This window comes from Trematomus bernacchii, unplaced genomic scaffold, assembly GCF_902827165.1.
Source record: "Trematomus bernacchii unplaced genomic scaffold, fTreBer1.1, whole genome shotgun sequence".
Classification (NCBI taxonomy): domain Eukaryota; kingdom Metazoa; phylum Chordata; class Actinopteri; order Perciformes; family Nototheniidae; genus Trematomus; species Trematomus bernacchii.
This window is the reverse complement of record NW_022987387.1, coordinates 2,277,161-2,294,156: the sequence shown is the minus strand read 5'-3', so window position 1 is coordinate 2,294,156 and position 16,996 is coordinate 2,277,161. Positions and strand designations below refer to the sequence as shown.

Genomic DNA, 16,996 nt, shown 5'->3' with positions numbered 1-16,996 from the left:
AAACAACGTCTAAGGAATCTTAATATTGAATAAAACTATGAATGTTTTATATCCATGTAACGGGAAGAAACTCAGCTAACTGATCTTTTTAATTTTTTTTTCCAAAAAAAACCCACAATGCTAGCACTCAGCCTCTGAATTAGCCACGAGCGAAAAAATTAACCTAAAACGGCACTTAAACTCACTCGTAACTCCCTTATTACTTATCCTAGATGCACAGCCAACCACTCGTTTTTGGTGTCCTGGAGACACTGAATCTAGTGGTGCCCTCCTCAACACTCAGTGATAAACATTTGCGACGCTATAAACGAAAGCGTACATCATAACATGTGGAGCTAAGTAGCTAGAAACGCTAACATGGCTTACCTTGGTCAAAACTGGTCTTCAATGGCATTAAAACGATCAAAAAACGATGCTGCAGTTAATCCATAGGTTCATCCAATGTATCTGTGCCTTCTTTGAAATTATTTCTGATAATCCATAAGCAATAAAACTGCTTTTTAGTTTCCAAATTCCAGGAGGAGAGATTCTTCCACTCTGCTTTAGATTTCCAGACGTGCAGCCTAGTGATGTGTCGGTCGCGAACGAGCCGGCTCAAAGAGCCGGCTCTTTTAAGTGAACGACGGGAGCCGGCTCGCACCCGCGAACGAGCCATTATTTTTTTACATATTGTTTTTTACGGGTGCTCCGCGTACATGCAGTGACTGAATGTCACGCGCATGCTGTGCATCACGTGAGTATAGACAAGGAGGGAGGGGCTGCGTGTGCTCAGTGCTGGTTGCTGAACAGAGGGAGAGGAGAACACACACGGTGAAGTGTCAGTTTGCGTCGCGCTAATAAGATGAGTGAAAGTAGGAAAAGAAGCAGCATTTTAACAATTGTGCAAACACAAAGGCAGAATGCAGAATTTGCAACATGAAGCTCTCATATAGAGCAGGGTCCACAAACAACCTCCACAGGCACTTGAGAACTGTGCATCCAACAGTTCAGTTGGAAGAAAAAAGGCAGGCCAGACTGCCTGCTTCTGCCAGTGCGTCTACTCCACCTGTTGTTGCTGCAGCTACAGGATCTACCCCCCATGCATCAGGTACCCAAAAACCAACAGCTACACAGAGCTCAATAAGCCAATTTATATCAAAGGCAATGACCCCAGCTAGACAGAACATAGTGGATGAAGAATTGGCCAAAATGATCGCAAGTGATTTCCAACCATTTTCCATTGTGGAGGACAAGGGATTCCGAAGCTTCACACAGGCTCTCAATCCAATGTATGTTCCTCCAAGCAGGAAAACACTCTCTCAAAAAATCATTCCGAGACTGTATGATAGAGAACGTGCTTCACTGCAGGCCAGGGTTAAGGAAGCTACTGCAGTTTGCCTTACCACTGATTGCTGGACATCAAGAACCACCACCTCTTTCATGTCTGTTACATGTCACTTTATAGAAAATTATAAAACGGTGGCCTGTCTTCTGGACTGTTTTGAGTTTAGCGACAGACACACTTCAGAAAACTTGGCAGAGGAACTGCTAAGAGTGGCAAAAGAGTGGGACATTGAAAATAAAGTGGCTTGCTGTGTTAGTGACAATGCAGCTAACATAACCAAAGCCATTAAACTCTTGAAATGGACCCACCACCCATGTCTCGCGCATACCATCAACCTGATGGTAAGAGATGCCCTGAAGGTCATGAAGCCCACTCTTGACAAAGTGAAGGGGATGGTAGAATTCTTCCATAAGAGCACAAGAGCAACAGAGAAGTTGAAGTCTACTCAGCGCCAAATGGATATGCCTGAGCTGAGGCTCAAGCAAGACTGTGTCACAAGGTGGAATTCTACATTGTACATGCTGAAACGGGTTCTGGAGTCAAAGGATGCAATCATCTCTACCCTGGCCCTTATCAATGCACATATGGATGCTCTGGATCAAGAAGAATGGGAGGCACTACAGGAGACCTGCACTGTTTTGGAACCCTTTGAGCAGGTCACCGTGGAAATCAGCTCAGAGAGGTACAGTTGACAGTTGTTATTATATTATTTATTATTATATAATAACATATTAAGGAACATTTTAGATGTGAATATGTAATATTAAACAAGAATAAACTGAGCAAAGTCTATATACCACATAATAAAACAAAGCATAATAATAGAGTCACTGTTTTCTCTTTTTTCAGCTATGTGACATCCTCCAAAATGCTACTCCTCTGCAGGGGTCTGCAGAAAATCACAGCCTACAACCAGACACAAGTGACCAAGAGGAAAGTGACAGAGTTGGTGACTGCTCTCTCAACGTCGATGGACAGAAAGTTCCACAGAATGGAATACAACACTGTCCTATCAGAATCTACTGTACTCGATCCAAGGTTCAAAAGGCTGGCCTTTAATGATAACTGCGCTGTTGATGAGGCTCTTCAGAGAGTAACAGCAGCAGCAGCTCGTTGCGACCTCAGCAGCCAGCCAGCTCAACCACCAGGAGGCCAAGAGGGAGAAGAGGGAGCAAGGGCACCAGAAGTGGAGCCACAAATGTCTGCTGTTTGGAGGCTCTTTGATGCAAGAGCAACAGAAGACATTGCAAGAAGGAATCCCTCAGCAGATGCTATGCTGGAAGTAAGGTCCTATCTGGAGGAGCCTCTTATCCCAAGAACCGCAGACCCGCTGAGCTGGTGGGAGTCCAAGGCTTCAGTGTACCCACGACTTGTGAAGGTCATGGCACGGCGACTGTGCATTGTAGCCACATCAGTCCCCTCAGAAAGGATCTTTTCTAAAACAGGGCAGATAATAACAGAGAGAAGAAACCGGATCAACCCCTCTAAGCTGAGGCACTTGGTCTTCCTCAATGCCAATCTGCCCTGAAAAGAAAAAGAAAAGGTTACAGTTTGATAGTTGACAGTGGTAGGTTCATTAGAGACTGTTTGATACTGCTGTTTTGCACATTACAATACATTTATTTTTATTATGTTTTTTGTATGATAGAGACTGTTATTTGCTGCTGTTTTGAGCATTGCAATATATTTATTTTCATTATGTTATTTATTTATGATTATTTTTATTTTTTAAGATTTTATGTCAGCTGTTGCTATATTTTGTAGTTTATACTGAAATAGAGCCCTGCTGTTTTGTTAGGGCTTTTTGTTTAAATAAAAATGTAAAATATACAAAAATACGGTAGCTGTCCTTTTTTAAATGTCTATGCTTAAGTTTTTATTGGTGTTGCTATCTGCTTTGTGTAGCGTGGTTCTACAAGCAACTCAGTGCATTCATGGGGTGGTATCAGAGAGATACAAGGGTCTGTAAATGCAATGAAAACAATTGGCCACAGCAAATCATTTATATTACAAATTTAATTTTTACTTTTGAATACTTCAGTACAAAGGATGTGTTGAATAATTTAAGTGATATATGTGTACACATATAAATAATTAGTCAAAACAGGGCTACATTTGATTGAATTATAAAAGGTATATGTGGTAAAATAGAAGAGCCGTTTGGGAGCCGAAAGAGCCGGCTCTTCTTGGTGAGCCGAGCCAAATGAGCCGACTCACTCAAAAGAGCCGGAATTCCCATCACTAGTGCAGCCCCCACCTTTTCTCTTTACAATGAGTGTGTATGTGGGCCTCCCCCTTCGATTCTATTGGCTCTAACGGTCAGAAAGGTGTGTCAACCATCAAAATCGAGCAAGGGGGGCCAGAGATATAGAAAAAAAAACATTTTCACCCAAATCACCTCAGAGGTGGGGTGGTTTTGGCTAAACCTCTCTAAAAAGGTCAAATGTCACTTGTTTTGCATCAATCTTGATACAGGGTACTTATTATATGTTGTACTTTGGATTCCTAAAGCTTTTAGTCTACTAACCCATCATCCAAGGGTAGTTTTCACTATCTGTAAAAAATAATTTTTGGACAGACACTATAATTTACAGTTTTTTACTATGTAAAATCTGAATTTTCTTTAAAATAAAAAACATTTATATTGATTTTGACACGTCTACATCCAACTCACAGATGTAACCTTGCTTTGATAAAAGAAATTATTCATATAACCCTTTTAGAAGTTAAGTTGTAGTCATTTGTTTTGGGCATGTCATTTTCGAGCCTGAAACATGAAAAACAGGCTAGGTGCTTAACCTGTTTCACGCCTTCCCCCCGGTACCGGGCGGATAAACGCGTCATTTGCAGGAAACAACGTCTAAGGAATCTTAATATTGAATAAAACTATGAATGTGTTATATCCATGTAACGGGAAGAAACTCAGCTAACTGATCTTTTTAATTTTTTTTTTCAAAAAAAAACCCACAATGCTAGCACTCAGCCTCTGAATTAGCCTCGATCGAAAAAACGGGACCGACAAAGACACATAAACTCACTCAGAACTCCCTTATTACTTATCCTAGATGCACAACCAAACACTATTTTTTGGTGTCCTGGAGACACTGAATCTAACGGTGCCCACCTCAACACTCAGTGATAAACATTCGCGACGCTATCAACGAAAGCGTACATCATCACATGTGGAGCTAAGAAGCTAAACACGTAAATATATCTTACCTTGGTCAAAAGTGGTCTTCAATGGCATTAAAACGATAAAAAAACGATGCTGCAGTTAATCCATAGGTTCATCCTATGTGTCTGTGCCTTCTTTGAAATTATTTCTGATAATCCATAAGCAATACAACTGCGTTTTAGTTTCCAAACTCCAGAAGGAGACATTCCTCCAGTTTAGTTTCGCTTTCCACACGCGAAGCGGCAACATTTTTTCTTTACAATGTGTGTCTATGTAAGTATCCTCCTTCGATTCTATTGGCTCTAACGGTCACAAGGGTATGTCAACCAACCAGATCGAGCAAGGGGGGCCAGAGATAGGTCAAATCCACCCAAATGACCCCAGATGGCCCAGTTTTTGGCTAAATCTCTCTAAAAAGGTCAAATTTCACTTGTTTTGCATCAATCTTGATACAGGGTACTTATTATATGTTGTACTTTGGATTCCTAAAGCTTTTAGTCTACTAACCCATCATCCAAGGGTAGTTTTCACTATCTGTAAAAAATAATTTTTGGACGGACACTATAATTTACAGTTTTTTACTATGTAAAATCTGAATTTTCTTTAAAATAAAAAACATTTATATTGATTCTGACACTTCTACATCCAACTCACAGGTTTATCATTACTTTGAGAAAAGATTATTAATTTAACCCTTTTAGAAGGGAAGATATGGTCATTTGTTCTGGGAATGTCATTTTCGAGCCTGAGACCTGAAAAACAGGCTCAGAGTGGAACAGGTTAACAGGTTAACAGGTTAAAGAAAAACATCTTCTGTTGCCAAAGTGCTGTACATATAATAAAAATACCCTACAGTAAAGACACTTTACAGCAAATACAACAGCACAGAATGAGTATGAGCACCCTCTGTCCTTAGACCCTCACATCGTACAAGGAAAAACTTCCAGAGAAAAACCCACATTTCAAAGGGAAAAATGGGAGAAACCTCGGGGAGAGCAACAGAGGAGGGATCCCTCTCCCAGGATGGACAGAAGTGCAATAGATGCCGTGTGTAAATCGAAGAGATAATACATTTTACAGCGTAGGTAGACCGCATGACAAATAAAGAAGTGTAATGTAAACATTTACATTATTATTATATAAAGACTATATATTATTGAATTACAAGATTAGATATACTTTATTTGATCTAAAATATTGATGTGTTCAAATGCTCTTCTAAACAAAACTGAAAGTCCATGAAAAGTTGTCTTTCTGTATTTGTGAATGAAGCGTCATCTCCTGGTTAAATCCTGAAATTGAAAATCTGGCAACGCCCTCTTGGAAAATAGTGGGAGGGCTTAACATTCCCAGATACTGGTCTTTGGCAGGTCTTAGGCAGATAGCTGGCAGGAAGCTGTAAACTGGAGTCTGAAATAAGCTGCTACATCTGTAGCCTTAATTCATGTTAGCGTGTGTGCTTAGCTGTAAACACAGTCGGATGGGTGACCAAAACGTCCCCATTTTCCGGGCAAAGTCCCCGTTTTCGGTGGCCGGTACCCGGTTGAAACTCCCGAAAATGCTCCCGTTTTTGAATGTGCATTAAAAAACATAGAGCAAGGTGAAATAAAATGTTACATGTCAGTAAAAACAGAGTAACAGTGTTGTGCCTGTTTGTAGCGTTAGCATATTTCTTCTTCTACTACTTTTCCTTCTACCTCTACTAATTCTATGTAGGCTACCTGCCCGCGAAATATATTATAAATATTGACATAGTACTACAACAAAAGCTTTAAACGAGGTAAGTTACGAATTTATGTTCTCAATCGCCAAGTGTGGGATTGAATATTACATTAGTTTAGATTAGATTTTTACTATAATAATAATAATATGTTGTGTATTATATAAACCGTATTGGTACAATGAGCGACATCTAGTGACGGATTGTGGAACATTGTCAAGCCCTTGGGTATTTTTGCAGTTTCCCCGCTTGAAAGGGATGGTACAGTCCATAGGAGGTTTTCACTGGGTTTCACTCATACAATGACCACAACTTTGTTTTCTTTTGAGTTCTTCTTTACTTTACTTTTTGTTGTTTGCAGTACAGCATATGTAGTAAGGTTGTAAGGTGAAAAACCTTAAATGAAAAATAAAAATAATTACTGTAAATACAATGCACATGAAATAATAAATGCAAAAATACATGCTTTACATATATTTTTTAACACTTGTGAATATTGTTTTTCCTTTCTTAGTGTATTTTTACGAATTATGTTTTTAAACTGTTTTTAACTTATGCAGTCTCATTCAAAATGCAAATATAATAGACTGAATTTTTAGCAGCATTCAAACCGTTTCTATCAAACCACATCTCTCAATAAACAAATCACATTCGTTTTTAACTCAACAATCATGTTGCTTTAGCTTGAGGACATCAAACAAACAAATGACACTGAACTAGAACGTACATTCTATACATTCTAACGTGCGCCACGAACGGCAAGTTGTATGACTCTTCTCAAACCACACAGTTCGTTTCTCACCGGCCGCCTCTCCAGCTTTTTATGGCTGCACCAGTGCTGCTTCTTTGTAGTTTCTTCTGCTGGTTCGTTGCTGCTGCTGGACGCACGCTCTTTAGTTTGTCCCTCTCCAGCTTTGAATTACCGCCCTCCTTTCAGGTGTGGTGCTTTTAAAGCTGCAGCGACGCTGATTAGCAATTAGGGACTGATTACAGACAGCTGCCACTCTGTCAATCAGCCCGACTTTTTAACCCTTTGCTCTCCTGTGGATTCTCCAAGTTGACTTCACAAACATTGATTCGATTTTTCGGTACCACTTTACAATAAGACTACCCTTATAAAGGATTCATAAAGGGTTTATAATTAGGTTATTAATTAGGTTGTAAACACTTTATTAATCATTAAGAACCATTTATAAACCAGTTCTAAGTTTTCATACGTCAACACAGGCTCACTATTTGGCAAGATGACTAAGCCTTATATTGGCTACCTAGCTTAATTCGTCTTCTTCATCAGCCAGCATCCTTGGTATCTGTTGTTCACTGAGTTGATTTCCCCCCCCCTTCCATCTTGATGTTTCTTGGCATCTCTTTATGAGTTACTAACATTTATAACTGCCAAAAGGGAGCCTTATTGTAAGTGTTAAACACATTCCCATTTATTAATGAGTTACTACCATTTCTAGCAGTACAGATAAATGTGGGCTCACTATTTGGCAAGCAACCGGTCACAGTTGCCCTGTTTATCTCATGTCTTATAAAAGCTTATTAATGATTTATAAAGTTTTCACAACTTAATTAATAAATGAATTACAAACTATTCGTAAACCCTTTATAAGGGTACTCTTATTGTAAAGTGGTACCGATTTTTCTCATGGCAGTTAGACTCTAGAGACAAACCAGGGGACTTTGCTTTTAATCTGTATCTGTCCATTTGCTGTAGTATGTTATCCAATATTACATTTGGTTTGTATATTAGTCATTTTCTTATTAAATGCCAGGTTTTAGAATCCGTGTATTGTAGGAGTAGAATACCTCTGCTACGCGCCGTTCGTTGGATGAGGCTGGATCTCTATTAAATTAAGAAAGGAATTGAAAACACCGGAATCAAAAGTTACAACAATTATCTGAGTTTACTGGTAGGAAATCAAACACATATACAAGTTATACAGAGTACTCCGGGTACCCCGGGCTTTTAGATTTGTGATGCGATGCGGACAAATGCGTCAGGACCCGCCAACTCATCAAACCAAAAAGAAATTGGACTTCAGGTTTGTGATGCGATACGGACACAGTTCTCAGGACCTGCCACTCACCAAACCCAAAAGCAATTTTACACACACAAACGTCAGTATTTCTATCTGTCTTTGGGGCGGAGATTTGTCGATTCTTCCTTCCCATTTTTCTCCCAAGCGAATCAGAGAAGCCCTGGGGAGGAGCTGTTTAAACTGACCACCTCCCCCAAGTGCCCTGACTGGCTGGATTCGCTTCTGGCCGGGTTCAATAGTTCTCTCCAGGATTGTCTTCCCCCGGCCCGCTGATGGCGGCTTCCGGGTCGACTGTTGGAGAGATGTCCTCCCGATCCTCCTCCTCCGGACTGCTGATGGCGCCTCCTGGGTCGACTGCTGGAGAGATGTCCTGATCCTCCTCCTCCGGCCCGCTGATGGCGCCTCCTGGGTCGACTGCCTTGACGAGAGCCAGATCTGTTCTGATGTCGTCTAGGGTCCTCGCGACGAGGGCCAACTCTGTCCTGATGTCGTCCAGGGTCCTCGCAGGTGTTTTTCCCGACCGCACACTGGCTCCAGTGGTACCAGTTGTCTCCCTTTCCATCTGAGCGGACGGCATGGGAGGTCCCCTCCAACCAGACGTAATCTGCTGTGTTGGCCTTGTGTTTCTCGGGTCCCCCTTTTAACGTCAGCAGCCTGTGTGGAGAAGTCTCATACCAAGCCCTTAAGTTGCTGGAAATATGGTTTTGAAATCATCTCAAAAAATAAAAATAAAAAATAAAAATAAAAAATAAAAATAAAAATCAAAAATAGAACAAAAATAAAAATAAAACAAAAAAGGAACAAACTAACAAAACAAAAAATAACCAAAGCTAGATTATTTTAACTGTATCAATTTCTCTTAAAAGCAACAAATAAAACAAAACAAAAAATACCATAACTAGTATTTTTAAATTGATAAATTTCTCCTAAAAACGTAATAATCTCACATACATATTGTCTGATGTATATCCTATCCTTCTCCCCCTTTTTCTGAAATAGAACGCCGTTAACGGTGTTCTTATTTTCAGAAACATCGAGCCTTATACATCAGTTATTTAATATCAGCTATATATTTATTATTACTATTACTTATATATCAGGCATTAAATGTCAGCCTTCTTCCATGATTGACCTCGTCTACATTATCTGACTTATATTGATACGTGTCTGTTTGTATTTATTTAATATACTGGGCAATTATTGATAACCTTTTGAATCTCCCTCTTTTCTTAACAACTTGAGGTATGGCTATTTTGAAATCTGACTTGGTTAAGAGATGATTTGTTTATTGGTGAAAGGAACACTCTTCCCCTCAATGGTGTGGGGGTGGATATTCAGGGAGAGTTCCTTACAATCTCCAGATCTTCCTCTCAGTGTAGAGGCCATAAAACCTTTTAATGGGCTCTGTGGTCTGTTCAGATTTAGATTTTCTTCCTCTCCAGAGGTCACGCCTGTCTTTGACCCTGTATGCTGCTCTGAGTCAGCAGCACCTCAGGACAGAGAAAGGGAGATCTCTTCCCAAAAGTGTAAGTTCCCTTTTGAGCAACATTGCAACACATCAAACTCTCCCTGACTAGTTTGTAAAGCGTTCCTTAAGGCCTGAATTGAGTCTTCTGTTGTGTAACGGAAAATCCCATTCCCAAAAAGGGTCAGTTTAATAGCCCTTATCATATTATCGCTCTGTGCTTGCACGCTAGGACCTATTGTCTTTGCCAGAGCTGCTGCTATTCTTTCTACATGTATTAGCTTCATATTAGCAGGGTTCACTAACATGGTTGGTTGATCCAGTTTAAGATTTTCAATATCTTCCATTACTATTTCCAACATTCCTTATCCCTGAATATCAGGTCTAACAATGTGTTTTCCTTTAGGAGTATTAGATGGGATACTCATAAGTGGCATTTGTGAGCCCTTATCTCCGTAGGGTGGAGGTAGGGTCTCAGACATTATACCACCTTCTCGTTGCTCTCTGTCTCTCAAGTATTACACAGATTTGACTTTAAAAAAATCACACAGAGCTTCTCATACCTTATCATATCACATTCAGGCAAATTTTTATTGTGCGATGTTTATTTCAACAGATAGCGTGACTTCCAGAAGTAGGCTTCTACAATCTCCTCACGGTGATTGCGACTTCAGGTCAAGAGTTAAAAACTCAGTCAACAAAATCTCTTTATCGTCACGTTTAATGAGCCTGATTATCCCCACAACAGTTTTGTGATGAGATACGGTCGTTCCAAATAATTAGTTGGAGGTCGCGTCTCTCTCCTCCTCTATCACCCACCATATAACAATTACAGACATTTTATACATTTAAAGCACCACGAAAGGTAACCGCATTAATCAATCTGATCATGACCTGCGGGGAATGTAACCCTTCTTTTACAGCCTTACAGTCTTTAATGAAAGCACTGTAAGGTAACCGTATTCATCAATGTTATATTGACCTACGGGGAATTTAACCCTATTTTGACACCTAAGTAGTCTTTAATTAAAGCGCTTGCAAGGTAACCGCATTAATCAATCTTATCATGATCTGCGGGGAATTTAACCCTCTTTTTCTAGCCTTGCAGCCTTCGTATTTAGTGAGTGAAGGGCTGGGATCTACCCGCCACACTCAAACACTATTTTTGCTCTAGATCCAGGACTGAATACCCTTCTCTAAGCACTAATAATCTAATTTAACTAGAATATGTATTGTATTTCCCACCGTGACTAAAAACACTGAGAACGCTGCTGACAACTCTAAAGTTTTAGTATAATCAATCACAGATTTTTGATATTCAAAACAGGTGTCTGCTCACCTTTTGTGTATAGCGCGCTTGCAGTTGTCAACAGTGTCTCTTTGTCCTCCCCCTGGACTGGATTCTGTCCCCCGGCTATCGGTGTTCCTTTCTAGAGATCAGCTCACAAACGTCGGGAGCAGTGGTTGCGTTAGACTTTTTCATTGTCCGTCATTTTTGACGGACAGGATCGTAACATTTCCGTCATAATCCATTATTACCCGTCATTTTATTTTTTTATTTATTAATTTAATAATATTAGCTGCTAATTGTAGCCACCAGAGTATCGCAGCTTCAGGTTTTGGCTATGCGTCACTCTCACTCCTTATTTGGTACCGTGTGTGTGTATGTGTGAAAAAAAAAGATGAACAGACACCGACCGTGCGGTCACTTTTCATGTCAACACGAATATGAATGATTTATTTGTTCCTGCACTGACAGCACAGCAGAGGGGGGCAGAGGCCACTAAAACACCGCGACCATTGTGCCTAAACAGGCAAATATGAACAATGCCATTGTTTGAAATGAGACAATTACAATTAAAATATGAACAAAACATTTACAAGAACAACTCAATTGACCTGCTGTAGCCTAGCCTGAACTCAGACCTTCCTCCTGGGCCGCATGGATTTAAACTGGGTGCTCGCTTGTGCGTAGTCAAATGCATCAAGGGAGATTGCTGCAGAGGCGATGGTCATTAAGCGTTGGGTCTTTGCCTCGGACAGACGACTTCTCATGGCCGTTTTTAATGTTGTTCTGAAGGCTGAACCCGCGCTCTGCTGCTACGCTGGAGACTGGAATTACCAGCGCCACTTCAGCCAACGTTTTGTAGTCGGGAAACATTTCTCCCAGGGAAGTGATCAGAAGTCGGCAAGACTCTCTGAACGAGGGATTTCCCGATCCTGCAAGCACTCGCTTCACCGGGAGGAAATCCCGCAGCATGCGCTCCTTCTGCACCAGTGGCGCAGCTGCATCCCTTTGTGACCCGTAGTGGTCACAGACGCGCTCCAAGGCCTCCAGTCCGTAGCTCTTTAACGCGCTGTCAGCACCCGGATAGCGAGATGCATTGATCACGGTGTCGAGATCAGCGATGATGCCTACATGCTCCGAAGGAAATCTTTTTTTGATGGATTTAGTAACCTCCGCGATGTAGTCTGTGCGCACACGTGAAAAGGTCTGAGCGTCTGCCTGGGTGAGCGTGATGCCACAGAACTTGCCGTCTTGTAAAGCCTCGTTAAATGTGGTCTCCGCCTCACCTGGCCCATTCATCAAGTCCTCGAGGCTGGCAAGGGTCATGTTCACGACGGGCTGGATGGAGGAGATGTTGACATCTTCTTTTTGGAAGGTGAGGTTCATGCGGTTCACCACGGCCAAGACGTCAGTCAGCAGGTGAGTCAAGGCAGGGAACATGAGCGTTTGGAGGCGCTTTCTAATCCCCTTAGCGACCGGACAGTCTTTGTCAGCTTCCTCCTCCTGCAACTCCAACACCAGAGCAACCCAGTTGGCACGTATGCCCTTAACTGCCCTCTCCAGCGACAGCCAGCGTGTAGCTGATGGTTGTTTTAGGCTCAGCAGGTCGTGTTCCTGCATTTCGTTTTGGAGTTCATTTAGTCTGTGTGTTCGAATGGGGGAATTCTTGTAGTAAGTGTATATGTTATTAATAGTCGTAACATATGCACTTATTTCACGCACAGCCTTGGAGGCATCGCGTGCAGCCAGTGCCGTTCTGTGCGCACCACAGTGAATGTTTACGAGGTAGGGACAGTCATTCAGCCGCATCTTTTGTGCAACTCCGGCCTTTCGACCCACCATCACATTCGCTCCATCACTTCCCAGACCGACGACCCGAGCCACAGCTACACCACGGCCCGATAGCACATCTTTTATTTTTGTTGTGATGCATTCTGCAGTGCCAGAGGGTATTACATAATTGCCAATAAACACGGTTTCAGGCTCCCCTTTATGCTGAAGTGTCAGGTATGTGATCAGCATTTTCTCAACCGTGATATTAGTCGTCTCATCTACTATTACCCCGACGTATTTACTGTTGGCGATGCGGTCATCGATAGTGCTGGATATGGTCATTGCTATCGCCTCCTCCATCTGATTGACTGTCTCATGGTGGGTGTACGTGTGCGCACTGTTGAGGTCTGGACATCCAGCAGATTGTAATAGCTGTATTAGGTTGGGATATAGGTGGCTCGGGGTGTTTGTGTTTGCCATATGCAACACAACCTTCAATTGTGTTTTTAATGCCTCGTTACAGGCAACCTGCGATTTCTCCACATGCTTTACCATTGCCACGCTCTGGTTGACCACCCTAGAAGCTTCGATGTGGCTATGGCTACTTTTGTGATCATTCAGCGCTGATTTCTGCATCGTCGTGCACCCTCGGACAAATCCGTTACTCATTTTAGCTTTTCTACAGATGTTGCAGAACATTTTGCCATCTTCCCTCCTCAGCCACTTAAACTCTTGCTCCCACTGAACCCGGTACTCCCGCTTCAACTCCTTGCCACTTGCTTGTCCCTCTGCTGCTGGCTGAACGTTGTCAGTTTTGGTCTTACTGGCTTGTCCTTCATCCTCCACTGCATCAATCCCTCTTTTTTCACCTCGTTTATCCACACCATCACAATTACTGGGCTTATTAAAAAAGCTTCGGACACTCAGCTGCCGTGACATTTTGCGATTGCTAAAGCCGGTTAAACAACGAGGCAGGGGCGGCGCTTAGCAACGGCGCCTAGCAACCCCATTGTTTTGTTATGAAAATGTATCTATATATATTTATACACATTCTCCCTCAGTCGACCTGGCCACTAAGGATGTAATATAATGTGGGCCGCTGGTGGACATTTTGGCGCTGTTCCGAGTTGTGTTCTAATCTGTCAAAATGACGGACTGCTTTCAGATTTTTCCGTCATTCTTGGAAAAATTCCGTCATAGACGGAAAATATTCGGTTAACGCGACCTCTGGTCGGGAGTCACCACTTGTTGGAGTAGAATACCTCTGCTACGCGCCGTTCGTTGGATGAGGCTGGATCTCTATTAAATTAAGAAAGGAATTGAAAACACCGGAATCAAAAGTTACAACAATTATCTGAGTTTACTGGTAGGAAATCAAACACATATACAAGTTATACAGAGTACTCCGGGTACCCCGGGCTTTTAGATTTGTGATGCGATGCGGACAAATGCGTCAGGACCCGCCAACTCATCAAACCAAAAAGAAATTGGACTTCAGGTTTGTGATGCGATACGGACACAGTTCTCAGGACCTGCCACTCACCAAACCCAAAAGCAATTTTACACACACAAACGTCAGTATTTCTATCTGTCTTTGGGGCGGAGATTTGTCGATTCTTCCTTCCCATTTTTCTCCCAAGCGAATCAGAGAAGCCCTGGGGAGGAGCTGTTTAAACTGACCACCTCCCCCAAGTGCCCTGACTGGCTGGATTCGCTTCTGGCCGGGTTCAATAGTTCTCTCCAGGACTTGAAATTCCAAAGTCCCCTAAGGTCAAAAGTCAACGTTTATCTTCACCCTATCTCCACCACATGCTCTTCCCATGCTCTTCTTCACCTATTTTACGATGTCTTTAACGACTTAGAAACAGCATCTGGCTCTTAGTGGTGATAAGGATCAATGTTGGTGTGTGAAACACAGAATCTCTAAGTCAGTGAATTTAAAAGTGAGAATAACATTCTTTTTCTAAGTGATTATCAAAACCCGTTCAAACAATATATGTTTACTTCAATACAGTGTAGAATCATATCTTCTTACTTCAGTATCTACCGTCCAATTGTTTTTCTTTATTAAACACGTTATGGAAGAGCGTCTGAGAGGCCTTTTTGCTTTTTACCTTACTAAATGGTCTAATGGTCCTTGGAGCGAGGGGCGGGGCGAAACTCACGGAAGTGATTTCAAAACAAAAGCACACGTTTGCTAAAATCACACTTTGAATCACTACAGCATCCTGTGGAAGGAACGGTGATTATTATAAACAAGGGGAATTTAGCAATTATAACGAAAACGGTAAGAAACATATTGAGCCCAGAAAATGGATGTTATTAACCTGTTAAGCCCGAGAGACCCCGGTACCGGGGTACTGCCGCAACATCTTGCAGGAAACAGTGTCTGAGGGCATGTTCATTTAATAAAACTATGAATGTTTTATATCCATGTAACGGGAAGAAACTCATCTAACTGATCTTTTTTTTTTTTTTTTTCAAAACACAATGCTAACACTGTACTGCACCGAAAATCACTCACAAAACCTTATTATTTATCTTTTCACCACATCCAACACATCGTTTCACATCGTGAGGTGACACAGAATCTAACGACACCGACATTACCACTGAATTATACGTATTTGCGACGTTATAAGCAAAAACGGACATCAAAACAGGTGACGCTAGGTAGCTAAAAATGCTAACATTTTTACCTTGGCTCTGTAGTCTCTCCAAAGTGGTCTTCAATGGCATTAGAACGATAAAAACGCTGCTGAAGTTAATCCATAGGTTAATCTAATGTGTCTGTGTCCCATTGAAATGATTTCTGATAATCCATAAGCATTAAAACTGCTTTTCCGTTTCCAGATGTCAAAGCTAGAGATAGGTTCACTCTGATGCAAAATTACATGCGCGAAGCCCCCACCTCTTCTCTTCACAACGTGTGTGTGTGTGGGGGACTCCCCCTTCGATTCTATTGGCTCTAACGGTCAGAAAGAGGTGTCAACCATCAAAATCGAGCAAGGGAAGCCAGAGATATGAAAAATCCACCCAAATGACCCCAGAAGTGGTTTCTTTTTGCTAAATCTCTCTAAAAAGGTCAAATGTCACTTGTTTTGCATCAATCTTGATACAGGATACTTATTATATGTTGTACTTTGGATTCCTAAAGCTTTTAGTCTACTAACCCATCATCCAAGGGTGGTTTTCACTATAAGTAAAACATTATTTTTGGACGGACACTATAATTTACAGTTTTTTACTATGTAAAATCTGAATTTTCTTTAAAATAAAAAACATCTATATTGATTCTGACTTTTCTACATCCAACTCACAGGTTTATCATTACTTTGAGAAAAAAGATTATTAATTTAACCCTTTTAGAAGGGAAGATATGGTCATTTGTTCTGGGAATGTCATTTTCGAGCCTGAGACCTGAAAAACAGGCTCAGGGCTTAACAGGTTAAGGACTGTAATATATAATAAGCCTATGTCTAAAATGGACAACATTGTTAGGAGATTTAAACTATACAGCGATTCTGCACTGCGGTCAACTCAGCCGCCTCTCGAGTTTGTTTTTCAAATCAGCTGCTCTTCATTATTCCTGCTATATTTGACGAGTGATACAAATATTTGTTACCACAAGTTCTTAAGGAAACTGACACTGTTGGACTCGGTACTAGTTTGACTTCTACCAGAAATAAAATGAAGTACTTTTACTGTGTACTTTGTGAGTAATCCTCTGTCAATGTCCCCTCCTGAGAACAAGAATGCATGTTTCTCTGCTATTTTTGAATAAGCTAACCTTTCTTCATGAGACTTATATTGTTGGACAGAGTTTTTTAAGAGGATATGGTGGACATGATATCAGCAATACTTCCAGTCAGTACTCCGGCAGCAGCATTTTACACCTTGGAAAGTCTTTAGAGTCTGGCCTGGATAGCTGGTCTATCCTTCAGCACACTGACACACTCTGTCACACTGGTTGGCCTCTTATGATGCTGCTGTCTTTTAATATATGATTATTTCTCAGCCGCTAGTTCGTTCCTCGCAGATTCTTCAGTCTCATCAGCCTCATCCTTCCATCAGTCCCCTGCAGTCAATGCATCAGCCTCCAGCACACTTTCAGTGTCTAACTCCATATGATATTGTCCTGATGCTGTATACAAGGGTGATGCCCCATGATCACAAAATGACCCCTCTAGAGTCTGAGTGCCAAGG

At 41.5% G+C, this 16,996-nt stretch overlaps 1 protein-coding gene across 1 annotated transcript; it reads left to right on the top strand.

Moving 5' to 3' along the window:
- Nucleotides 1-1,662: 1,662 nt before the first annotated feature.
- Nucleotides 1,663-2,967, top strand: LOC117485544 (zinc finger BED domain-containing protein 4-like). The gene is made up of 2 exons (XM_034134122.1): nucleotides 1,663-2,006; nucleotides 2,210-2,967. Exons 1-2 carry the CDS (start codon nucleotides 1,663-1,665, stop codon nucleotides 2,850-2,852), a joined length of 987 nt encoding a protein of 328 aa, XP_033990013.1. The 3' UTR covers nucleotides 2,853-2,967.
- Nucleotides 2,968-16,996: the final 14,029 nt, after the last annotated feature.